General features: G+C 46.2%; 1 protein-coding gene across 1 annotated transcript in view; it reads right to left on the reverse strand.

Moving 5' to 3' along the window:
- Nucleotides 1-27,011, reverse strand: part of LOC133118143 (inositol polyphosphate-5-phosphatase A) — a 128,499-nt gene that overhangs the window by 36,903 nt on the left and 64,585 nt on the right. The window contains exons 5-9 of the mRNA XM_061227930.1: nt 21,578-21,641; nt 20,130-20,233; nt 14,039-14,091; nt 13,065-13,184; nt 3,633-3,717 (exon numbers count right to left, since the gene is read on the reverse strand). Of these exons, the coding sequence (XP_061083914.1) occupies nt 3,633-3,717; nt 13,065-13,184; nt 14,039-14,091; nt 20,130-20,233; nt 21,578-21,641 (426 nt within the window). The remainder of the gene's footprint in view (nt 1-3,632; nt 3,718-13,064; nt 13,185-14,038; nt 14,092-20,129; nt 20,234-21,577; nt 21,642-27,011) is intronic.

The following is a 27,011-nucleotide window of genomic DNA, read 5'->3' on the forward strand; positions in this document are numbered from 1 at the left end:
GCCATTGTCCCCCTGTGAAAGGCCCTCTGAATGAGGGTCAATTGAAGCCAATTCTGTGTGTCTGCTGTCATTTATGACACAGCCCGACTCCCTGCTCCCGGCCTGTGGTTACTGACCCCGCTCTGGAAGCATGCCAGGAATGCCCCGGCAAACAGCCACCCCCAACCGCGGTCACATGACCAGCCGCACCAAAGCACGATGGGAAACGGCAACCCAGGGCTGCCACAACCAGCCCTCATCATCAGGGAGTTTAGGGGTGTGAGGTCTTCTTTCAGTGGAAACCTCCTACTTAAAAGCTTCTCTGTCTCAATTCGGCGGGACATTTTTTTCCTCTTCTGAGAGTTGCGCAGATTTACGAGACGGACGTCGAGGCGGCGGACGGGGCCAGTGTGTCTCCGAATCAATCTCCAGTTAAGTACGCGCAATCAATACGCCCGCGGGCGGCCCCGCGGCTGAGGGCCGGGGAATGCGCACTAATTGTGCCGCTGACATTAATTGTCATTAAAGCGCTGATATATTTCCGCACTGTCACAGGGGCCGGCACCGAGGACAGCGCGTTTGTTTACTGATTACATCATACCGCCGCCCCGCCGCCAAAAATTCATTTCCACCGCCGTCGACGGCCCCGCTGTCGCAAACCTGCTTATGAGTCCATTTAGAGGGCCCATCCGTCAGATAAATATTTCAGTGCACAGGCTCAGTGTTACGCACTTACGGAAACACTAAATAACAGTATTACTACTGCTGATAATGCCAAGCCTGTGACTAACCTCCATGATGAAGACTACAGAGGTGGTGAGAGTGGGGAACATGCCCCCATAATCCTCAAAGCTGTGTGTGTGGGGGGGTGGGGTTGGGGGGGGAGAGACACGGCTCACAGGCCAAACTTCCTGGAGCCCTCCCCATCAGACTAAAGGCCCCCTGCAGTGTGGGCCCTCCCCTGGAGCTCAGAGAATCAAGCAGAAACATCTGGCAGAACATGGGGGGGGGGGGGGTGCGGGGGACAGGCACACAAGCCCTGCGCCTCAGATAGCCTTACACATTTATGGAAAAGGGGTCGTGACCCCTCCACATTTAAACAGCACTTTCTGAGTGCTACAGACACTGATAGGCTCTGTCAGTGTTTACCCTCCCTGTAGGCCGGGGGGTGGACACAGGAGGGCCGCTCTCCAGCACATGATCTGCTTGGCCCCATTACACCCCACTCTGTGTACACCACACACACCCTCTCCCTCATCCTCTACTGAGCCTAGCAGTCCCTCCCTTCCCCAGCCAAAGCCATGTCAGCTTGCCTCATATATTTCTGACCGTAAAAAGCACGGGGTGTGATACTGAAGGTCTTTGAATTTAAGGTCTACCTGAGAATTTAAGATTCTGGGGAAAAAAACTCTACTTCCTTGTGCCGACACAGTAGCACCCCCGACTCTTCATCATTTTGACTGTAGCAAATCTGCAGTCATCTATCATGACAAATGAATTCAGGTTTAAAGGCACCTTTCTTAAAAAGATGTCCATGCAGAACACGGCAAAGGGCTGGGATTAATGTAGAAGGCAACAAAGTTTCCCTGACAGATGTTGACTTAGAAACAACTTCAAAAGTATCTGTCACATTGGCAAAGGTTCACAGGACCTAACAGACCTGATTAACAGAAAAAAAAAAAAAAAAAACACATTGTTGCAGCAGCCAACAGTGCCCCTAGTGGTAGAACACAGTAACTGTGCTCGCACCTCCAGACCGCTGGACTAGGGAGAGAGCGGGCTGAGGTGAGGCCTCCCAGGGGAACCCCACCGCTGCAGCCTCGGCCCGGCCTTATCGCCGGCGTTCCCCTCCCCGCTTTTACGGCTCATTATCTGGAGCGCCATTGTGAGGGACGTGACCGCCTTTATTCCCGGGGTTCATTAGCAACCCGCGAGGAGACGCGGCGCGATCCATTCTCTGGCCGAGAGCGAGGCGGGGAGAGCAAACACAGCTGAGCTGCTCTGGAAGGCCCGCGCTGATGAGTCATAAATCTGAAAGGGGGTTAGGGAGGGGGGCGGGGGGGGGGGGGTTACTGCCCCACCTCTGCATCACAGCAGGGTCAATGTCTCCACAGGACCCGCTCACACAGACAGGACATAGCCCTCACCTGTCCCAAAACCCCACAGGATCACACTGTCATTCACAGTCCAGCTTCCTCTGTGGTTAACCTTTGAACAAGCATTACCCACTGGTCCCAGATCTGTGCCAGGTGATGAAGCCACAGTGTAGGTCATTAAAGAGTCATGGCCAACTGGTCCCAGATCTGTGCCAGGCGATGAAGCCACAGTGTAGGTGTGATGCCCTGGCTCATTGGCGCGTCCTCACGTGTCCTTATTGTGGCCGCGCTGAACTGTTATATGCGTTTTTATAAATTATGGACTTGCGTTCATAAAGTGCATATGTTCCCTCCACTAGTATTAATGTAATTTGTACTGTGAGATGTGTTATGTGTTGAGTGCTGAGTTTTGCGTGAGTATAAACGGATGGGTGCATACATGTGTTTAGAACTCGCCAAACATTTCACACGCATTAGTTTCATTCATTAAGTTATTCACGCGTTTCTGCAAATACGGTTGTGCTCGGATAAAATATGCATGTTAACCCAAAAGATATGTGCCTTTGGACAATGCCTGTGAGCATAAGTTATTTATTTAATGTACCGTGCTTGATTAAATATAGTGATTTAGAGGCATAACTTCTTACCGCCATATCGGCTGGCTCTCTTCCTGGTGCTTCTAGGGAAGCGCGCTCCCGTCCTGGGACAGCTATTTAGTTGGGTACATTCGCGATCTGCGCATATGCGTCTTCATAAAGTCAATTCTGTGTTATGGAACACTTACGGTGAGTATAATGGCATGTGTCAATATACCGTTGAAAACCTAAAGGCTTGGTGTCGTGTGTGTGTGTAATAGGTACCTTTTAAAATGTTTAATACATATTTGTGTTATGATATGTAAACACCCCTGTGTTTATAGAATAGGATGGTGTGTGCCAATTTGGGGTGGTCATGTCTACCTGTTAAAGAAGGAGGCATTTATTTGGTTTGGGGGGATCTCGATGGGGAAGGATCTCAATGCCTAGGTCCTCCTTATCCCTCAGTTGTGTGAGGTATGGTCCAAACTAATTATCATCATTGTTATTATTATATATTGAAGTCTGAGTACTTTTGTTTGGCTGATGTAGCCATAGCCTTATATAAACATTTTTTCTATTATTTCCCTTGATTTCCTTTTTGTCATTTTTTTTGTGCATTTCTTGCATTTTAGATGGCTCAACACCTGGTGGTGGAAAAATAAATAACCAGAAAACATCATATCTGCCTCACTGCTATCTTTTGTGCCAACCTAAAAGACCCTCGACACCCTACTACATCACAGTAGGTCATTAAAGAGTCATGACCAAGTGGTCCCAGATCCATGCCAGGTGGCTAGTCCACAGTGCAGGGCATTGAACAAACATCACAAACTGATCCCAGATCTGTGTCAGGTGACTAAGCCACAGCACAGGGCATTGAACAAGCATTACAAAACTGATCCCAGATCTGTGCCAGGTGGGAAGGATGTACCCACAAGGACAGAAGGAATTGTGTTCACTTCATACTGAAATACCTTACCTCTACAACTTGCTTCGAGTCCAGCCTGAAGTTGAAGTCTCCAAAGATAAAGTATGGCACCTTTTCAAACCGCTGGTCTGTAATCCTGCATAGATCGAGAGGAGAAATCCACATTAACTGGAGACTCAATTCTCTTCCAAACTAGGATCATAACATTTCGGCATTTAGAACATGCTCTTATCCAGAGTGACTTACACAGATTTTTACACACAATCCATTTATACAGCCGGACATTACTGATGCTATCCAGGTTAAGTACCTTCCCATTATACAAGCAGTTCAGTAGTATAACCATTTGTGGCATGTTTATGGTATATCAGAGGTGAACAAAAATTTCAGAGCACATCACAAAGTACTAAAACACTGATAGCATTGCGGAATTCCATTAATTCCATTAGTGGAATTAGTTACTAATATGCTACTATGTCGAGCTAGCTAGATTATCTCTGAGACCAATGTCAACTGAGGTCTAAAATAAATGATGCAATGGGTTTATATAACATGAACAGAAGTGAACAATGCTGAAGTTTGGGACACTGACATGGGCTCATGCGTGTATAATATAGGTACCGTGAATTCATACGGAGCTGCTACCTAGCTAGCCCCCACTGCAGGGTGCGCTCCTCCTGAAAGCCAATGAACACCTCACACCCTACAGTGCACCCATAACTGCAGGAGAGAGGGATGATGGGAGGAGAGGTGTACAGTGTACGTCTCACTGGTCACTGCTGGTAACCTGCGTGTTCTGGGGGGGAACTCGTAGCGGTGACTGAAGGAACTTGGGCTAGCATAGATGCACTCTACTGCAGATGGACAAAGGCCAACTGGGGACACTGTGTTTTTTTAGAAGAACGACAAAAGTTACAAGGTTGCAAATGAACATTTTAACCTTTTATTTATTCGTAAGTGCTACCACTTTTTTTCATTTCCGGGTGTAGATTTCTACAGTACGTAGCACCACCTGGTGGAACGCAACTTTTTAAACAAAATGAGCAAATAAGAAAGCTATTAATATTCTGTGCCAAAGAATGCAGCATCAGTTCAAATCAAAGAAAATTTGCTCGTATCTTTATAACATACCAACACGGTTTCACACTTTCCTTTCAATTTATGTAGAGCTTTGCCTTTTAAATCAGTGATCATGTAGCTACCGTTCTTTTCCAGGTTATGTAGTGGTCTACAATGTATTTGAGGAGGCTCCCTAGAGTAGCAGTGAGGAACAGAGACTCATGAAGTTTGGAATTCAGTCCCGCAGAACACTTCCACCCACGGCCACTGCAGCCAGCATTTCGGCACATTAAAAATGCACCAAAGCCACATATAATTAACTCTTTTACCTAATCATTTACTTTAAAAGGAACCCTTTTAAAGTACAGAGATAAGAAATTAAAGCAGGAAGGTTCCTCTTGTGTAATTAATGATTCGGGAAGCTTGCCTAGCTAATCGGAGGGATAAATCTGAGCGACTCCACACTGATAACAATATATTTATGACACCATAAAAGAGACTCTGCTGTGGGTCTCTTCCTGATTCTGTCGTAAAACAAAGGAGGCAGTTCCGTGGAGGTGTCTGCAGCACACAGCCCTACACTGGAGGTGTTTGCCGTCTCCCTGCCCTTATCAGAGTTCCAGGCCTACCGGCACACAGTACTATACAGGGGGATACATGCAAGGCTATTTTATTTATTTTACCTTTATTGAACCGGGTAGGTCAACTCCATTCACATTTACAGTGACAACATGGGGAAATCAGCCGCTAATGTTCTAGTCAGAAAGCGAACCGCGGGAGAATCAAACTCATTTTAATCAAACAGCGGTGTTTGCGTTTTTCCTTTTCTCAGATTTGATTTTTTAAATTTTATTCCACGGAGTTAACATAGTGGCGTTTCGCACAGCCTTGCCTGGCCCAAGAGAGCTCCACTCAAAGCCCTGCTATTCCCGCACCACAGTCCGACCTGAAGGCCATTTCTCTACAGAGCTAATGGGCAGAATTACCTCCTCCCTGTTTGAGTCACAGCTTTGCGAGTAAGAGTGTTGAAGGCAATGAAAGTCCAGCTGTGAAGCACTTAGCCACAGTGATCCCCAGTCACACTCTCACACATCGGCTTTCAATGAGCGAGAGAGGGACCATTTCTCTGGGGTCCAAGGCAAACAACCACCGTCGTGAAATTTCCTTGCTTTTCCTTTTCAATTTTTTTGCCTTTTTATTTTAGTTAGGCAGAAGCTAAAAAATACTGGGTGAATTTTTTGCAGAATTTCCTACATCCTCATTATTATTACAACTCAATATTGACTGAAGCAATGTCCATTTTCGAGAATTTACCATAAAAGAATAAAACACCCCCCCCCCCTCCCACCCCCAGTTTCAGATACAAGGATACAGAAGTCACAGTGCGGTTCCCTAATCACACCACTGGCCTACGTGTCTGTCTGCTGTGAATTAAAAAAAGGGGCCTTAGAAATATGTAGCTGTTCACAGACTTGTTCACTACCCAAATAATGTGACAGCGACCGTGTTCTTTCCGCGACGATAAACGGGGTGACACAAAGCCCATTCAGAGGCGTGTAATTCGGTCGTCTGTGCTCCCCCACGGAGCGATGGCGGTCAGATAAACAGGCCCCCCTCTTACACGGTTCATGAAGTCTCAGCACGAGAGAGACACACAGAGAGAGAGACAGAGAGAGAGAGAGAGGGAGAGAGAGAGACAGAGAGAGAGAGACAGAGAGAGAGAGAGAGAGAGAGAGGGAGAGAGGCAAAGAGGGAAAGAGAGGGAAAGAGAGGGAGAGAGACAGAGAGAGTAGTGGGAGGGAGGGAGAGACAGAAAGAGAGAAAGAGAGAAAGAGAGAGAAAGAGAGACAGAGAGAGGAGAAAGAGAGAGACAGAGGGAGACACAGAGAGAGATAGAGAGAGAGAGGAATCGGGGAGCCTTATGGGCCATCATCCCAGGGCCATGCCTTCTCTCCCAGTGCCTTTCCTGGGTGCTGGGGCCTCACACAGTGGCTAGGGCCCGGCCCTTTATCCCTTAATAGCCATGTCTAATGCGATAGCCTCCGCGGGTTTTGTCTGTAGTCAAGGTATCAGCCACAGGTCAGAAGGTAACATTCTGTTTACACGATTATTTCCTAAAGCCCTTGTGGTGACCCAGCGGTGTGAGAGTTGACTTTGCTGGCCTTTGTGCGGGCTGAAGAATCGGCACATTAGCCACAGGGAGGTGGGTCTGAATGGGCTGAGGTGGGGGGTCCGGGAGAGGGGGGGGGCGTAGGCAGCCCAGCGAGGACCCTTATTAGCTGCGTCATCACAGCTTATTCAGGCAAACTGTAACAGTGTCGCCCACATTCCCACACAAAGACAAAGTTCTTTCCACAGTCTATAAACATGCTTCCCCCCGGCCGATCCGCGGGGCAGAGACACCCCTGAAAGAGGCGCTTCACAGCCCCTCTCCACGCTGGGGGGGGTCTGTCAGGCCTTCCTGGAGCACACAAAGCTGGGGTCAGTCACTGATTTATAACCCAGCCCCAAACCCTGCTCCCAGGCCCTCTACTGAAAGGCCACCAAAACCTGAGAGAGCATTCCTCTCTCTCTTTCTCTCTCTCTACCTCTGTCTCTGTCTCTCACTCACTCTCGCTCACACACAACACACCTTACATACATGCGCACGCACACACACACAGCTTCAGTAACAGTTTGTTCACAGTCTCTCTTACCCACCTACAGTATTGTGTAAAAATTTTAGGCACCCAAGATATTGTTTATATACATTTGACGTTCCTTTTATTTCTGCATTAGCGTGTCAGTAGAAAAGAGCAAATTTGCGATTTTCCACCAAAAAATGTAATGTTACAGATACACTTCATGAAAAAAAGAACATATTAAACAATAGACAAAGGAGAAATTATATAACTATACAGCTGCAATCATGTTTCAGAAAAGTGGTCTATTGCTTGATAGGTTACTTAATAAAAAAAGAAATACAATTTACAAATTTGCTCTTTTCTACTAACACACTAATGCAGAAAAAGCACATATGTAAGATGGGGGGGAAAAAAAAATCTAGGTTTCCTAATACTTTTGCACAGTACTGTACATGTGCACAACCATTCTCTCACACAAACGTACATCTTACTTTTACACACACACACACACACACACACACACACACACACACACACACACACACACACACACACACAGGGTCACACGTTGTTGCTTGACAGATTAACACAACCTGTCAGTAAACCTTCCCTCGCTCACAAACCTTGAATAAGAATGTTTTTTGGAATTATTTCAGAAGCGACGTTCCGCAAAAGGACTCGCGCGTAAAAAACAAGACCGCAAACCCGCGGCAGAGCGGTTGTGTGAATTTGTCTGGCGCTTCCTGGGAATGTGAACTCTTTAAAGAATCCGCTACCTGACAGAGCCCGAGTCAGGCTTCCCGGAGGCCTGCGACTTCACCTTTGACCTTCGGAGACGAACAACGGGGGCAAGAGTCTATTCTACATTAAAAACGAAGATGTCCTCCCTGGGGGGTCGACGGGAGGTTAGTGGATCAGCTGCCAACCTGAGCGTGAAACGCACGAGATGACCCCTGGCGTGAAGATAATCACAACAACGTCCATCGCCCCTTCTCACATGAAATCAGTCAAAGTTATTATTTCTGCCGTGCTCACGTTTAGGCTAAATGACCCTCTTTCTCTGAACCGCAGGAGCCAAACCTGCGCCTCCTGATCAATGACATGAACTGGCCTTCAGTCCATCGGAAAATAAACCGTTCTGCTTATAACCGTATATCACTAAAATACACAGAAGAAGAGTGAAACGCCTGAATTATTGGTCACTGGGACATGTACTCATTACAAAAAAATGGTATGCTAGTATGCTTATAATTTTTCAGTTCTCCTCTAAATAAGAGAAAGCAATGTGCGCACGTCAGTGGAGAGGATAGAGGCTGAATTCTCTTTCACCAGACTGCAAAATTCACCAGTTATGGACAGGATCCAATGTTCCACACAAAAGATACAAACTCAAGTAATACAAATTTTCTAAATCGACTTCCCCCCCACACTACAGGTGACTGCCCCCCCCCCCCCCCCCCCACTGACACAAAGAAATGTCACAGAATATTTATGCTATATTTGAGCCCCAGATATCACTTATAAAACCCCCCCCCCCCCCCATCTTTTCCAGCAGGGAACCAAGCGGGTCAATTCTGACACTAGTGATGACCAGACCCAAAAAGAAAACATCAGGACAAAGAAGAGGATGAGTAATATTCTGAACAATCTCTCTTATTCCTATATGATGCTTTAAATACCCCTGTCCAAAGAGAGAAGCAAGGGAGCGAGGATAAATTCTTGTGAATTATCTGGATGTAAAACGTGAAGCTCGTTTAGGAGGAGTGCAACTTGCAGAAGGAAGAATAGGGGCTGGGGGCAGGCTAGGAGGAGGGGCTGGGGCCAAGGCTGGACCCCCCCCCCAACCTATTCTCAACTGTGGCCCCCCCAAGGCGAGGAGGCAGTTCACAGAGTCACTGGTGGGGGACACTAATACCCCTATTCAGCAGCAACGGGGGGGACGGACCCTATCACAGCCTCCGACAGGCCGAACACGCCACCCACAGCACGCACTACCCAGCATGCACTTCAGCACAAAATCCAGCTTGGGAAAAGGAAAAAAAAACCCAAACAAACCCCCCCCAAAAAAATCAGCCAGTGCTGGTTCCAGATTCCAAGCCGTGTATAAATAGCTACATGACAATCCATTCTCAAAGACCCATCTTCCACCCCACACGCCTATCCCAGCACACACACACACACACACACACACACACACACACACACACACACACACACACACAGGCACCCGCACACACAGGCATACATACGCCACACAAACAGACACACACACCTCCATGCAAATACACACGCACAGATACATGCAGACATACATGCAAGCAAGCGAACACTCTCTCAAACACACGCACAGACACACACAGAGGCATACATGCAAGCGTACACACACACACACACACACACACACACAAACTCGCACGCTCGCGCACTAATAGATTCATCCGGCTTTATGGAGGATCTGCCCGCAATTATTCCTGGCTCCCTCCAGCTGAACATGTCTATTGCCTGGAAACTGAGCCTCCTTTCTCTGCTCTTTCAGCCTCCTGTTTTGGAAAAGCCGAAAGGGAAACATTTAGATTGGAGGGGTCTTTGAGACGCCCTGACAGTTGACTGATGACCGTCCATAAAATGACAAAGAATTTTTGTCTGGCAGCCAGGGGGGGCCCGTTGCGCCCCCCCCTGGGAAACTAATTGCTCTGAATTGTTAATGGAAACATTAATTTTCTGCCAATCATTGCTTTTCAATGGGAAGAAATGAGCATGAAACGGGCCTTTTCACTGGACATAAAAGTGAAATGTCCCAATGTTGATCAAATTAACTTCAGCTATGTGACAATGGACTATATTTGTGAGGAATTAATGGGAAGAGGGGACAAAGGTGGTCTTTATGCCCAGATTTCACACTTGTAATGTAAAACCGTCCCTGCGGGCCTGGGACAGCCGCCTTCAAAAGGAGAGGAGGGGAAAAAAAATATCCAAACCCAAAAAAATTCAACAAAAGAGTTTCCGAAAGAAAACACGTCTATTTGTTCATTTCATTATTTTCCTCTTATTTCACGGTCTGAGAGGAAGTCGCAGAGTTTGGCAAACAGGCAAAAATAAAGAAATAAAAGCTCTGAATTAGCCCGCCACATCCTGGGTCTCCATACTGTTACAGCCCCTGGCATAACGAAGCGGAATAAAAGCCAAGCGTGTTTTTAAAAGGGAGATTTTAGATGCATAAATCTCCGACCGAGACAACCTGATTCAATTCAAGCCGTTCAAAAACACCAATGCCCAAATTGGAGCTACATTTATTACTTCTAAATGCCAAAAAAGAAAATAAGATCGATGATCTACCGAGACGGTCAGAATAAAAATGTATTTAAGTACAAGAGGAAGAGAGAGAAAGCCAGAGAGAGCCAGAGAGAGAGAGGGAGAGAGAGAGAGAGAGAGAGAGAGAGAGAGGGAGGGAGAGAGAGAGAGAGAGAGAGAGAGAGAGAGAGAGAGAGAGAGAGAGGCTAAACAAAATGTAAAAACTTAAGTAAATCCCAATTCCAAGCAGGACTGCACTGAGCACTGCGAAAAAGAGATAAAACAGAAAAAGGCCAATAGAAAAAAGAAAGAAAGAGGGAAGGAAGGAAAGAATGAAAGAAAGAAAGGCTGGGTTTTTCTGAAGTAATTCAATGGGAGTTTAGCTGGCTAAACGGTGTTCCTTTCTTAGCATTGTTCCTGGGTGCCTTGAAGCGGTTTGGAGATAAACAGTGTTTAGCAGTTAAAAGAGTGGCAGGAAAAGCTCCATCAGATACACCCTGAATGGGCCCTGAGCACTATGGGGCTTCACCCAGATAAGAGGGGGCACCCAGACCTGGCCCCCAACACAGTGTGAGGCTACTGGAGCACTGCTGGAGATTAGGGCGAGAGAGCTTGAGAGTGTGTGTGAGTGTGTGTGTGTGTGTGTGTGAGAGAGAGAGAGAAATAGAGAGAGTGTGAGGGAGAGAGAAAGAGAGAGGGGGGAGAAAGAGAGATGGAGGGAGAGAATAAGGGAGAGAGAGGGGGGGTACAGGGGGAGGTGTGTGTTTTTTTTGTTTTTTTTACACTATAGACATTCTCACTTTCCCCTTTTCCTGCCTGCACTGGGATGGAGTCAGAGGACACACAATGGCTAAAGATGGTTCCCAACCGGCGGTTGAATGGGGACACTGTTGGTGGCATCGCTTAATTCAAAGCCGGGCCCCGGCTCTATTGTCCCCGCAGATTGGCGGATGAGAATGGAGTTCGCTGGTGGCTGCCAAAAGGTTAGCTCTCCCCCTCCATTATTCACCACTCCTACAGAGCCGGGGCCATTGTGTGGCCCCCCACCCCCCCGCGCTCCGGATCTGCACCCAGGTGCTCCCCCAAAGCCCGAAAGCCAGCGACTCAGGCGCGATGTGCACCCCGCACCCGGTTTGTCAACCGTGCTGGAACAACCAACCACCCCCCCCCCCAAAAAAGAAAAAAACCCTCTGCCATTGTCACCTTCTTAACATACACCAGAGCTAAGGGGAAAGCTACCTTCCCAAAACGCTGGTTTTCTAGACGATACGAGTCCATATTTATTTTAAATTACATTATATATTTGCTTAGCAGACATCATTATACGGAGCAACTGACACAGGTTACGACCTTTTTCAACCTTCAACGTATTAGTCATTTATCCTGTTGGATATTATTCAGAGGTAATTTAGTTAAGCGCCTTGCTCATCGGTACAATGGCAGAGTCCCACCTGGGATTTGAACTGCCAATCCCCGCTTTACACAGCCCCTTAATCAGAATACTACACAGTGCCTTAATCAGAATACTACACTGCTCCTTAATCAGAATACTACACAGCCCCTTAATCAGAATACTACACAGCACCTTAATCAGAATACTACACTGCTCCTTAATCAGAATACTACACTGCTCCTTAATCAGAAAACTACACAGCCCCTTAATCAGGATACTACACAGCCCCTTAATCAGAATACTACACAGCCCCTTAATCAGGATACTACACAGCCCCTTAATCAGGATACTACACAGCCCCTTAATCAGGATACTACACAGCCCCTTAATCAGGATACTACACAGCCCCTTAATCAGGATACTACACAACCCCTTAATCAGGATACCACGCTGCCTCCAGGTTGCCAAGCTGTTACTCCAACCTCACCACTCAATCCTGACCGAGAAATATTTATGAGGGAACTTTTAAAAATAAATCAACTTCCATAACATAGCAGAAAAAATGCAGTCAAAATTCTCAATGTAAGTAACAGGAAAGGCCTTTTTAAACTTCATTACGCCTATAAATCTATTTAAATTATAGCTCAATAGAAAAGCGTGGAGGGTGCCATAATCCAAGAACTCGTCCACTTCCCTGTCCATTAAATCCTGTCCCTTCTTTCATCAAATGAAAAATGATGGACGGGGAAACTAAAGGAAGACAAAATGTTTGAAATATGAAAGCAGCTCATATTTCACAAGTGTCAGAGTCTAATTAAATATGTCATCTGTAAGTGCAGTCGTTCTCAATGGTCACTGAACACTCAAACATCCAAACTTGGGACAGGAGTTTAAACGATGCCGATTCCAACGTGGCAAAATGCAGAACACAGCGACACGACAGGGTGTGAACCTGTCACAGACCAAACCAGGAAGTGAGTGCCTCATGGGCGGTTCCATTTTCAAACCGGGGGAGGCCAGGAAGAGACTAGCGGACTGTACCATCTTGGGGCGTGTGCGTTTCAGTGTGCCTGCGCGCCGGTTTCTGGTGAGAGAACGTGCAGAGGACGGCCGTACCTGTCCAGGACGTATCCCAGGGCCTTCTGCCGCGTCCCGGAGTACACCGATGGGCTCTTCTCCCATGCCACCAGGTTTGAGGCGTCGTGGAAAAGGTGAATGTTCACCAGGTCAAAGGAGCTGCGGGGACAGCGGGCAGGAGGTCAGTCTGCAGAACACACACTAGCACACCTCTGCTTCACTCCCGTCTTAGTTTAAAAGGGACAATGGACAGTTAGTAACTGCCTCGGAATTAGCGTGATAGCTAAACGCAGAGTCCCTTGGCAGGTAAATAGCAGGGACATTTACAATAAATATGTGTAGAATGTAGACACAAGGAAGTACAAACAAAATGTACCTAATAGCAGGGGTGTGACAGTTATAAGCACACATCAGATTCAAAACCATGCGGCTAAACTACAATCCTGCAGTATGCAGCCTGTTATTTTTAGCCGAAAGGTGACAAGTCTGCTATGTGCTGCAATTTTGACAGAAAACACAACAAACTCAGGGCTTGAAGACTGAATAACGTTTGCAAAATGCGTGTACCTTAAGCCACCTTTAGCAATTAAATAATGAAATAAATGTTTAATAATTATTACTTATGATTATTAATTCAGGTTCACACAGAGGAAAGGACTATATTTTACCCCAAGACAGGAAGAGGGGCGAGTTACCCTGAACATACCTAAGGGGACACCACCCCACCTCCTCCGGTCACTAACTCCACCCCACCAGAGTGCGTTTGTTACGGTTTCATCCCCCTTTCTCCTCCTGTCATCCTCCGATTAGATTACCTCCCTCTCTCAGGGGAGAGAAGGTGGATATTCATCCAGCGCAGGTTCAATTGCTCCTAATGTTTTCTGTCATCTGTCATATGCAACTTCTTGACTAACGTGATTACGTCTAATCCAATCCAGCCCGCTCCTCGCACGGCAACGAGACCAGACCCCGGCGACGCTCCGGAGCTGCCGCACGGCCTTGTGGGAACTCACCATTCAGCCAGCGCCCATCGGGTCCTGATGAATCCTTTCCTGGACCACTTGCACTGCAGCGGAAAGAGCAGGACAGAGGCGTGCACATGCACGCACACGCACACGCACACACACACACACACACACACACACACACACACACACACACACACACACACTGTCACAAGATCAACATTTTATTTGACATATACAACAATTAAATCAACACAATCAAAAAAGATTATGATAATGAACAGAAGCAGTTTGAGAAAAATACATTATTTAGTTGCTCAGTTAAAGTCCGCTCACCCTTTAGCTATTTAATGCTCTATTTACAGAAGAGCAGTTCAGTTTTGTGCTGTATTCACCACAGCAGTGATACCAGTATGTTTCAACCAGTACAATACTGCACAGACCATGCAGATCCAAATCCTACACAGCTCAATCCTGTGTTCAGAGTAGGTTTGGATCTCATGCCCAAAGTTCTGACAAGCAACATTATTAGTGGAGGCACTCGTTATTAAATAAGGTCATTATTGAATAAGGTGATTATTTAATGAGGGGGTCATTAGTGAATGAAAGACAATTTGGGACAGCACCCATAGGCTTGGAGCAAATAAATAAATAAAGTCTCTCTGAACGCACTAATGAGGAGTAAACAGCGGAGATGAATAAAGCAATTAAGCCCGAGGTCACATAATTACAAATAGACTAATTTTATTTAAAAACTCAGATGTGAATTAAAGCTTGAGAGGCATTTGATTGCGTCTCGGATCCTTCAATCTGCATTAGTACAAGATTAACTGTATCAAATTAAATTACATTAGCATACTTGAATTAATCCATACCGCCCAGCGGAATGTACGTGCCTAATTACAGCACCTCGTCAAACCTGTATGAGTGCGCTCTCTGTGCTCCAGATACCGTCGTGCCAACCGCGTTTTCAGCAACACACGGCGTTTCCGTGCCAAGGCACAGACAATAACAAATAAATACAAGCACTCTACTAGAACAGGAAAAAGAAAAATTACCAATGGAAAAATGATCTAAATATATATATTTTAAAGTCACTCCTTGAATTTGCCGCTAAATTAAAGGAGACCCCTTTGTTAAAATGAAAATTTAATAAAACAAAAATAGTTCAGCTAGTCAGCACTCAATAAAGGGAGCTGTTGTAAATGACCTGTGCTACACCCAGCCTTTGCTGAGTGAATCTAGCTCATGCTGGTAATGGTGAATCTTTAGCAGTCCAGGCTGCCTGCAACACTGTACAGGGACCGCATCAAAGGGATGCTTCACTTTCTGCACTTCTCTGACATTTCATTTCCTCTCCAGAAAGTGAACCATCCCTTTTTAGCCACACTCGGCAAAAAATATATTTTGTTACCAATTTTGCACATTCATTGAACTAATATACCGCCAAAATATCCCTGTCAGCTGTACTGTGGTCTGTCTGTCTGTCTGTCTGTCTGTCTGTCTGTCTGTCTGTCTGTCTGTCTGTCTGTCTGTCTGTCTGTCTGTCGCCTTGACCTCTGTCTTTTTGGACTACAGACTCCACCCCCTGGACGGGGTCAGAGTTCACTCTGGCAGGGTTATAGGGTAGTTGGGGGTCAGAAGTCACAGGGGTGGGATTTTCAGGGCTATGTAGCGACAAATCACTGTAAAAACATTGTGTGAGCCTTACTCCCATGCTGGAGGGTACCGCCCACAAAGGCAACGTGTGTGTGTGCGTGTGTGTGTGTGTGTGTGTGTGTGTGTGTGTGTCGGTGGGTGCTCTACAGCGAGATATCTTATTACAGCCAGGAAGGATTTAATTTAAAGTTAATTTAAAGAGCCATTAACTACAATCGCACCATTAGAATTCATCACATCCCTGACAACAAACCTGACAGATTGACTTCCTCACCACATGACAAATTGACCCTGTGTTCATCATTTACTTGAGCCAACTGAGCCTTGCTCTATATACTTAACATGTCCTTTTATTTTTTGGGGCTTTTAAAACTATCCTTATATTATTAGTAATATACAGACAATACATATTGTCACAATTATGAATGACTGATCTTCTGATTTTTATTTACTTTTCTGCATAGCCGCTCTAACACATTCACCCCTTTGCTCTTATTCTTATTCTTAGTCGCTTTCTCTTCTCCATTCTTTCTACAGTCCATCTGATCACTTTCTCCTGCCGTTCCTCCTTTACTTCAGTCTTCCATCAGAGGAAATTCATCTTCCTCTCAGGTGGTGGAAAGAACTGCTGGTATGCATTATCTCTCCATCGTTAATATCAGCACTACAGAACACCTTATTAGCCTACAGCATCCGAAGAACACACCAACACAGCCAGACGCTACTCTGCCTCTCTAGTTTCCTTTTCACCTCAGATGTACTGTATCTGGTGGTGTATTTTCACTGGAAAAGTATGAGCAGCTGAAGAATAAAGTTTTGGGTTTTGAGACCAGTCAGGCTTCCCCAGAAACATCAGCTGGGTTACTGTTGCAGCCTCCAGGCTGATGATGCAGGCACTGATTGGGTTTTCCAGACCACACCCTTCTTTTGGGGTCAAAGTGGAGGTCAGGGTGAGGGGGGGGAGGCCACAGCTGAAGGTTAGGTTACAGAGGTCATAGACGACCCTTAGCTTGACCTTTGACAGTAGTGATGGCTCTTAGCATTGGCAGTGACCTGGGGGGGGCTGTACAATTGATTTTTCATTAGGGATAGCAAGTACAACTGTTCATAAACCCTATGTCTGGATCTGCTGGATGTTTATTCCCCATCAGGCTACACGTCCAGTGATGTATGTGTCTGTGTGTGTGTGTGTGGGCATATCTGTTCCTTTTATCCGCTGATCTTCTGTCATCTGACCGGAAAGCCCACCTACCCCATAAATAACTCTGCACTGGGGCAAGGGGGCACAGAGCAGGCACAGGGGGGGTGGGAGCGGGGTACAAAGGGCAGGTGTCACAAATGCACCGTGAGCAATAAGTAATACACACAAACCCAGATTGATGTCACCCTTCGTGGGGTGTCCATTTATCTTCACTCTAACGTTTCTCCCCCAAGAGGGTCACATCAAATTAGAGACAGCCCCTCCAGCACTGCGGAGGGGTGACTGAGGTGACCTGGGTGGGGCAGGGTGGAGAGGTGGGGCTGGCTGATTAAAGTGGAGCTAACTGTGTGCCTAGCAGGACGCTCGCAGCTAACGGAAGAAGGTGCTGACAGGTGGAAACAGGGCTGGGTTCGGAACGCAAGGCTAATGCACACCCAACTGTGTTATAGGTGCAGGGTGATAAACTCTCCTTCACAGTCTACACACTCCCACACAGCTCCTGATTTAACCAGGGCCGCAGATAACACGCTTTGAAGCCCAATGTTCCTCAAGCGCTGGTCTGGGATCAGGGCTGTGCGGTCCGGTCTAATCGATAGTCTCTTCACACTCTCGTTGGCCTGCTGTAGTGGGATCAGCTGAGCCGTGTACAGTTTAGCCCAGGAGTTTCCACGGCTAAATGCACTGAAAGGCTGAATATGTCCAGGAGTGAAATACTCTCTCGTCATTATATTCCAAAGCGCCATAGCTCGCCGGTGCCAAAAAAAAACAAACAACCACAATAATAATAAAAACCCAGCTCGCAATTGAAAGAAACGACAAATCAAACCGCACCGACAGCCGGCCAAATCTATCACAGCCACCTTTCAAAGGAACCGCGGTGGCCATTTTGTCCGCTCGCGTTCTTATTCACCTTTATAATGAAGGCTTTTCTGTTCGCCCTTGTGCACTTGCAGTCCTTCCTGGGAGCCATAACTCAGAGGTGTGTTTACTGTACGGCGGATTCCGATGCGTTTTGCATATTTGGGCGATTGGGAGGGTGGGGGTCATTTCTGCCAGACTGAACGCCCCCGCCCCCCCCGCCCTCCCCGTCTCATAGGGAAAGTGGGCGGGGTCACAGGATAACCGAAACCTGTACGTCATGAGGCGCTACCGGATGGGGGAGGGGCAGGGCGCCGTTGTGATGAAGGTGTGAATGGAGATGATGCTGAAGTCACTTTCCGTAAGAACTCATCTCTCTCACTCACACTCACACACACACACAGTTGATAGATGGATGGGGACAGTTTCTCCTTGCTTCACTGGTGGCCAGGAAACCCACAGCAGCCCTCTCGCTTGGACAGGACAGGTGTACACCCATTTGCAAAGAATATCGTTTGTTCTCTGAACTCCCGTTTACCATGACAGGACTACGTCACCCGCACTTACAAACGCACACGCACAGACCCACTTACGACTGCACGAAACAAATCTACATTCAGCCAATTCCGACACGTAATTCTGCGACCATACTCTAACTCCGATCAGGATCAAGTCTACAGGTTTCTGTATGAAAATGTCATGTTTTTATCTCAAGTCTGTTCGAGACGGGATATCAGACGCGTATCCTTCACGCGCTCCGAGACATCCGATTACAGACCCGGTCCCGCGGGAGGGCTGAGCCCCTGATCCCGGTCCAACGAGCGTTACGCCAAACAGGAGCGAGCGGATCCCTCACGCCGGAGCGCCGGTCCCGTCCCGGATTCTCCGTTAATAGGATTCCTTTAGGCTGTAGATGGATGGCAAATACGGGCTGTTTCATCTACTAAAAGAGCACATAAATCAGCACTGAGGAAGCCAAGCCTGGCACAGGGGTTATCGGCAGACTGCCTTCCTCATGAGAGCTTTGCATTAAAGCATTAGTGAAATTAATTCATCTTTCATAAGAGGTTTGAGCAGTATCTGTGATCTATGATAACAACCAATTTCTCACTACGGGGCAGGGGGGGAAAAAAAGACTCTGGCCTGATAGACTACACAAATCTGCTCTTTTTAAATGGGCTAACATTATCTAGAGTGCTGCTCCTGAGGGCATCATTGGAGATTCATACCCCCAGCCCAGGACAAATCATAAATCAGCAGGAAAAAAAAAAACTTTTTCTAATTTTTCAAGGATTTTTATTTTGTAGTCTTCGTTGTTGTTTTATTTTTTTCCCCCGCCAAATGCAATGTATGTTTTGGTTGGGGGGAAGTGGAATGATTTCAACTCGCATTACGACTTCAATCAATGTAATTTCTTTTAGATCACCTTCCGAGCCAGCGGAAAGAAAAGGAATCCTAAAATAGAGATTTTTTTTCCGCGCTTAAAGGCCACATGCATCTTCTTTGCATAGATTTGCGGGCGAGTCGGTGGAGCGTGGGTAATGGATGGGAGGGAAGATTCTGGAAGGCACACAAGCTGTCACCGCAGACAGGCTTTACTGCTCTATCGAGAGTGGCGTGCGCAGACGCTGCAGAAGAGAGGCTGTCCTCCGCCGCTCGAACCCCAGACCGCCAGAACGGACTGGGGCAGCGCAAGGTCCGCCCCTGTCGCCATGGCGCCCCAGCCCAAACACAGCAGGGCAGGGTCGGGCCAACCCGGGCGTCCAAAAAGTCACGTGACTCCCTCCTCTTTTGGCCCTGTGAGTTTGGTATTTAAAGCAGTTGTGGGTGTTCCCATGATGCTTTGGGTTTGTTTGGGTTGATAAAGGGGTTCTTCAGTTGGCTGTGTACTGTCGGCTAGGCTGCCAAATAACTTGGCAGAACAGCCTATGAAACCGTGAAGCCTATTATCACGCATAGCGCCCATCACAATATTACCCCAAATCACACATATCTAGGAAGTTAAATGCCATACACTTAAGAAATTGCTATTAATATGCAAAGTTATAACAAAAATTCATATGAACATTCAAAGCTATTAGCGATTAGGAGGGTTTTTCTGCTTCAAGTACTGTCTAACTATCGTTTACGATGCTCCTTATCGATATTGATGAATTCATATGTCCGTTTGGATATGGATTGCTTTCCATCCTTGCCAAGTGGTCCATGGAATGAAAGCCATTTACAACATAAAGTTGTACAAATAAAATGGAAAATAAATTGAAATGTACTTATGAAGATTTGTCCCATTTCACACACGCAAGAGAAAATGAGATGAGGACTTCTGAATGTTTGGGATGAAATGTGAAACAGCAGGATGTGGCACACAGGTAGTTCCAGGGAACATTCTGGAAGAGAAGCAGATCGGGCATGTATACTGACCTCAGGGAAGTACTCCTGGGGGAACTTGGCCTTTTCCAGCATGGGAGTGCTCTCTAGTGTGTCTGAGTAGATCTCCTTCCCCATCACCTTCTTGTATTTCTTGGCTAGGGAGTACAAGAGAGGAGAAAAAAGAGCGAGAGAGAATGGAGAAAAATAGAGTGAGAGAGAAACAGAAAAGAGACAGAGAAAGATTAGTCTCTATTTGTAATTGTACAGTTAATAACAGTTCCACTAGAGGATGATGAAGATTAATATAAAGGCTGGAGGAAGTCAGTGGACCTGGCCGTGCAGACAGAAACGCACTGACCACAGTCTTCCTCTGACAACTGCTCCACCTGCTGGCTGACAGCGGGGTGAGCACCCTGCCCTGCGGTGAGTAATGGATCCTGCCATTAGAACAGGGGCCAACCACACACGTGGACTTATGCGTGCCAACTGCTGTATTAACTGCCCAGTCTGAAAATTAGCTGTGTCTACAATTACATCACCGGATTTTTTTTCTGTGTGTGATTTCACGGGTCGTATTTTATTCTCCGCCGGCCAGCGTTTGCATTCCGGGGAGACTCCGAGAAGGACCCGGAATACCGGCCAGCTGCGGTCAGAGCAGGTGTTTGGCGGGTTAACACCCGAACACACCTGCCGGGAGAACGCACCTCCAGGAGCCGTGGCGGGGAGGGCAGTGGGTGGGGCCTGCGTATCGGCCATGCCTCCTGACAGCATTGCTCCAGAAGGACCCAGGGAGCGGCAGGAAGCAGCCGGCGTGCGCAGGGACCGAGAGTGGACCGAGTGCGTCTCTAATAAACACTTCAGACTCGCGGGGAGTCAGCCGTATCTTCAGGCCCAGGGTTCAAATTAACTAGCAGCTGTATAAAACAAGCACCGCCATAAACTACTGTGGGGAAAATACAGAAAATGATGGTGTTGGTGCGGGAGCTAAACCCCCCTTAGCTACATCACTGCGCTACACAATGCTACAGGGCCTCAGCACTCTCAACTCCCTTATACGACAACCATGTCTGGAGGTCTGTAGCATACAGTCTCACCTCCTCATTTACTGAGAGGAGTAAACTTGCACGGGGGGGAGGGGGGGGGCGATGTCCGGAGGAGGTGGTGTCCTGCCCCCTCCCGTCCCTGTCCTTCCCAGGGTGACCTGTCACGGTGTTAATGCTGACTCCAGGCTAATAGGACGGCTTCCTTCACCTCCATATCCCCGCTTTAATTAGTGAGGCCGTAGGGACAGCCCTGAGTCCAGCATAACTGTCCAATAACTTCTATACACAATTACCGCGGGGAGAAATCTCATGAATTAAATCCCCATATTAATAAGCCTTTTCCTCATACTGGTTTTACAGAACTGGTGATGACGGCACGTAATGGGCTGAAATCTGTATCCCAGCTCTTCCCCCGAGTGTGACCACCGCAGCAATCAACCCCAGGAAGAGACTCACCTTTGAAATCAAACTGATGGATGTTTTTCAAGGATTCGTGAAGGAAGAAGCAACTTCCTAGCGCCTGTAGGAGGAAGAGAGAGAAAAAAAATGAGCGAATGTTAAACGGATAGAAGGAAAAAGAAAGACTCGATACAGACCCAGTCTGACAGGCAGTGGGTTTAGAGAAAGACACATGTTCAGAGCAGAGAGGGCAGCACAGTGGCAATATGACCTTATTAAACTGAGCTACAGTGTACGCGCACTGTGTAAACCACAGAGACGCCATCATCACAGCGGCTGTATGCCCTGCAGCACTGTTAATTACACAGTGTACACATAAAATACTCAGGTTACTAAAGGTTTTCCTCGGAAAAGCCGTGGAGGCAGCAGTGTCTACGTCAGATTTACTAAACAGTTTCGGTGCATCAAAATCGCTATTAGGGTGTGATTTGTGGGGTTACGTCACTCTGCAACAAATATCGCTACAGAGGGACCCTTTTTCAGTGTATCCCACAGCAAAACTGTGAACGAGGCTATATAATTTAATTAGCTGTGCAATTAAGACCTGCTTTGGAAATGTGGTTGTCAATGTGTGTGAGAGACTGCAACACAGCTGCAATATAGGATGTTTTTGCACTGTGATTAGCTTCTTAGTAAATCTTGTAAATAAGGTTATGCTCATGAAACACAGCCCAAGCTGTACAAAGAACAGTGCTTTGCATTTCATGTGTTCCTTTTCAGACTGAGAAAAACAGACGTATGAAATCTGAATATAACTTTTTATTTAATAAAATGCCTTGTTGAAACGTCAGCACACACAGCACAGGAGGATTTTGCTGGATTGGATTTTTTTTCTTAAGAAGGCTTATACAATACTTTTCAGAATACTCTGAGGCGATGGTGATTTCAGAAAGTTTTTCGCAAACAAACTCTTTTAAAAAAAAGAAAGGAGAAACACAGAGGGGATTTGCTCCACTTCACAGTTCGCTACACACTTGATTTTTCCTTTCTTTCCCTTTCTGACTTTTACTCGGGTTTTTTTAATCTCCATTTTCTCCCAGGCAGTGGAGGACTGGTCTGAGATCAGTCTAGACTGGGTATTGGGGTTTGATCAAGTCCCCTCCCCCCAGAACCTGTCTGTTTGCAATGGCCTGAATTATCCTCATGTAATGACAGTGTATATGTGTGTGTGCATGTTTGTGTGTGTGTGTGTGTGTGTGTGTGTGTGCGTGTGCATGTGCTTGTTTGCATGTATGTGTGTGAGTATGACAGTGTATATGTGTGTAAGTGTATGAGAGAGAGAGTGTGTGTGTTGTGTGTGTTTGTATGTGTGTGTGTGTGTGTGTGTGTGTGTGTGTGAGAGAGAGAGAGAGTATGACTGTATATATATGTGTTTGTGTGTGTGTGTGTGTGTGTGAGAGAGTATGACAGTGTATATGTGTGTAAGTGTATGAGAGAGTGTGTGTGTGTGTGTGTGTGTGAGAGAGAATGACTGTGTATATATGTGTTTGTGTGTGTGTGTGTGTGTGAGAGAGAGTATGACAGTGTATATGTGTGTAAGTGTATGAGAGTGTGTGTGTGTGTGTGTGTGTATGCGTGTATGTGTGTGCACGTGTGTGTGTGTGTATGTGTGTGTATGTGTGTGCGCGTGTGTGTGTGTGTGAGAGAGTATGACAGTGTATATGTGTGTAAGTGTATGAGAGTGTGTGTGTGTGTGTGTGTGGGTGTATGCGTGTATGTGTGTGCACGTGTGTGTGTGTGTATGTGTGTGTATGTGTGTGCGCGTGTGTGCGCGTGTGTGTGTGTGTGTGTGAGAGAGTATGACAGTGTATATGTGTGTAAGTGTATGAGAGTGTGTGTGTGTGTGTGTGTGTGGGTGTATGCGTGTATGTGTGTGCACGTGTGTGCACGTGTGTGTGTGTGTGTGCACGTGTGTGTGTGTGTATGCGTGTATGTGTGTGCACGTGTGTGTGTGTATGCGTGTATGTGTGTGCACGTGTATGTGTGTGCACGTGTGTATGCGTGTGCACGTGTGTATGCGTGTATATGTGTGCACGTGTGTGTGTAAGAGGGGTCAGAGGAATGAGAGAGGGGCAGGCCAGGCTCAGGAGGGGACTCAGATCATTCTGCGTCCCTGTGGAAGTGCCGCCCTGTTTGGCAGCCGGGTTTTTGGCTGGATGCGCCGCCTCACTGCATTATTTATGAGGAGCGATGCATCCTCAGATTAAACATCCGCTGATCTGTCAAAAACACAAACATCACATCCTGTCCATCTCCTTGACATAAAAAGTTCATCTGACAGAAAACACTATTGTGCATTTAATTGATGAAAACTGCTGCCTCATGACCCAAACAAACCGGTCTCATCTGTCTATTTCACTCAGGTCTCTGAAGGAGGGGAAACGGGGATGGTGTTCGGGCGGGCTCAAGGTTAACTCCCGAGAATGTAAGGACAGCTGCCGGGAATGGTCTGCTTATTTCTGCCATTTTGTGTACTTTTAAAATCAACACGCCTGTGCGTGTGTTTAAGAGCGTGAAAGTGTGTGTGTGTGAGACAGAGAGAGAGTATGTGTGCGTTTGAGAGCGAGTGTATGCATTACAGTATGTGTGTTTCCGTGTGTAGAATTATAATAACAGAATCATGTTTATGCTCCAATATAAAAAAGAAAGGAAAAAGCACCTGTAGCACTGAGAACTGCTTTCCTTTCAAAATATCCTTCCATTGGGTGGAACACAGTTCCACAGACTACTGGGGTCCTGACTGCACAATATCAATTCCTGCTATAATACTTTCAATTTTCATTTGGAGTATTGTCCCAGAACATATGAGCATGCAAAATGAGTCAACCACCCCTGTTCTATTTTTTTTTTTTTTTTTAAGTTTTGAGTAGAGAGACCTGCAGGATTTAAATTAAGATCTGTTCTAATTTCCGACTTTATGCAAACCGGTACTGTAGCATGTCGACGGTTGGGAACTCAATTTCCATTTCTGACACATCTCGGTTACCTACAGGCAGCATGTAGTATAAATAGTAAAATGTAATAAATAAATATCATACATATCGTAAAATATGGTTACGTGCATACCTAAGCGTTATGTGTTGACAGAATTTGAAAGCCAATGGCAGGTGTTCTGCACTTAAACTTCCCCTTCACAGTGAAAATGCTCACTCCCCGTGAAAATACCCCCAATGCTTCCTTCTGAGGACATGCGTGAGTTATTACACCATTAAGTCAATGAATGGGATTACGGCAAACAATATTTCCACTAACGGCCATATCACTTTAAACAAACTGCAATTAATCTGGGTATCAAATAAATGATAAACAATTGCGTCTAAGTGGCTATCTGTACAATCATAAAAATCCATACTTAACCTCTAATAAATATTTAATGTCGGAGTTCAAACCGAGCGGCGCGGTTTTTTTCCCGTCTTCCCCTGGCTTTCTCAATGAAAAGCTTATTATACCCACAGGGTGCAATTAATCCATTTGTCATTAGACATGACAGGCTCAAAATATTAATTAGACCAGGTCTACGCTGACAGGAAGTGCTTATCTTTTACCAGCCTCTTTACAATGGCCAATGTCAAGCGTATGTTTGTCACGTCCCGCTTTATTGATTACCTGCCAGATTCGCTTGAAATAATTAAAAGTATATTCTACATATTTATAAACCAAACTGTCACGAGTGCTACTTAATTTCCCATTAGTAAAATGCTCTCTATTAACTGTGGCACTTGAACCAGGAGAAGGTAGGGAATGAGTAATCGCTATAATTGTAGACAGAAAGACAATAACTGCGTCGTAAAAGCTGGGGTTTTATTGCCGATTCTGGCAACGCCATCTCTTATCGCGCTGCTATCTGCGGAGATAAACCGCGGACTAACAGCTGAATCCATTGTGTCTAAATGTGATCGCAGGCTGTAAGCAAACAAGGGCTCGCATGTGCCACAGAATGCCTTATCTTTAAGCTACAAGAGCGCTGTTATGTAGGAGCGGCGTGCTGGAGAAAAAAAACTGACAACCAGTGTTTCAATGTTAGAATCGTAAGTCGCACTAGAGACTTGCACATAGCCGTTAGAGACAGATACTAAAGTATACAGCAGCACACAGGCCGCGACACGAGCCTATACCGCCCGTACAAGCCCAAATAAAAATATAAATAACACATAGACTACACACATAAAACAGTTAATCTTAAAAATAGATATTGATCCAAGCACCGTGGTGACTGACATCCCAGTGAATAGAGGGTAGAAAACAATTCAATAGTTCTGTGGGGGGAAAAAAGTTTTATTTTAATACAGCAACTGCTATTGGGCTGAACAAAGCAGCATCCACAAATAATACTCTTTTATTTTCCCCCTCCATCGGGTTCCTGGCAAAGCTTTGCCATTCACGATGAAACCACAAAGACCTGCCCCCCAAGACATTATTCATTTCACAGTATTTTATAAAACCGGGTTGTTCCCGGGAATTCATTTTCTGTGACAGTTTTAAAAATTAAACACAGATATGAATGGAGCAGTGCACAGCGCGGTGGACAGAAATGTAATATTTAAGAGAGAATCCTTGAACTGAGCAGCATTGAGGACAAAGCGTCACACTTCTCCTCCTAGTGCACAGATTCAGCACTGTGTGAAAAGAACAGATTATCTGACCTCTAAATGGATTTTCTGCATTTAATTTGAAAAATGAGCCATAAAGCAAACATAAAAGTAACCATTTTTCTTCAGCGGAATGACCCCAGTTTGGCCCCCCTGGGGATGCTGGCCTGCTGAAGCGTGTGATCTCCTACACTACCGCCAGGCCGGCGTGCTGCTCCAGGACCCCGGGGGCCAAACCACGGGGCCCCTTTCAGTGTCTGAACTGCACTTAAACAGAGACTACCAGGGCAGTGTACACTACAGTGTAAAGTGCACTTAAACAGTCAGGGCCATAAAACCAGAGGCAAATATTTATAATTGCGTAATTTCTTTAATGATTTTTGTGCCCATTGCTTATTTATGGCACTGTGGTCACATATCTCCTTCTTTTCAAAGGCAAGGAATATGTTTAACGTGATTCTTTTAAATTCTTATTCATTTCACATTTAAAATTCTTATTACATGAGAATACACATTAGAGAGGGTGTGTGATATTTTCCTACAGCAGAAGGGTTTCTGGTCCCCGACTCTAGATCCTGGGACCGGCTATAAATGGGTCAGGTTGCCACGTTTGGCTCTCATACACAATTCAACACGGCGCGAGGTCGGATGGCACCTGGGGCATCCCTCAATTATTCCACCTCACCATTAGCATTGTGCTTATGCGCTTCTTACATCTCTCCCCCTCTGCGAAAGGTCAGAATGTGTCTGTGACCAAACCCAGGGAGAGCACTTGACTGGACGTGCCGGGAACGCGCTGATGAGGCTGGCCGAGCAAACACGTTCCCTGAGTTCAGCCATTT

Source organism: Conger conger, chromosome 18 (assembly GCF_963514075.1).
Source record: "Conger conger chromosome 18, fConCon1.1, whole genome shotgun sequence".
NCBI lineage: Eukaryota > Metazoa > Chordata > Actinopteri > Anguilliformes > Congridae > Conger > Conger conger.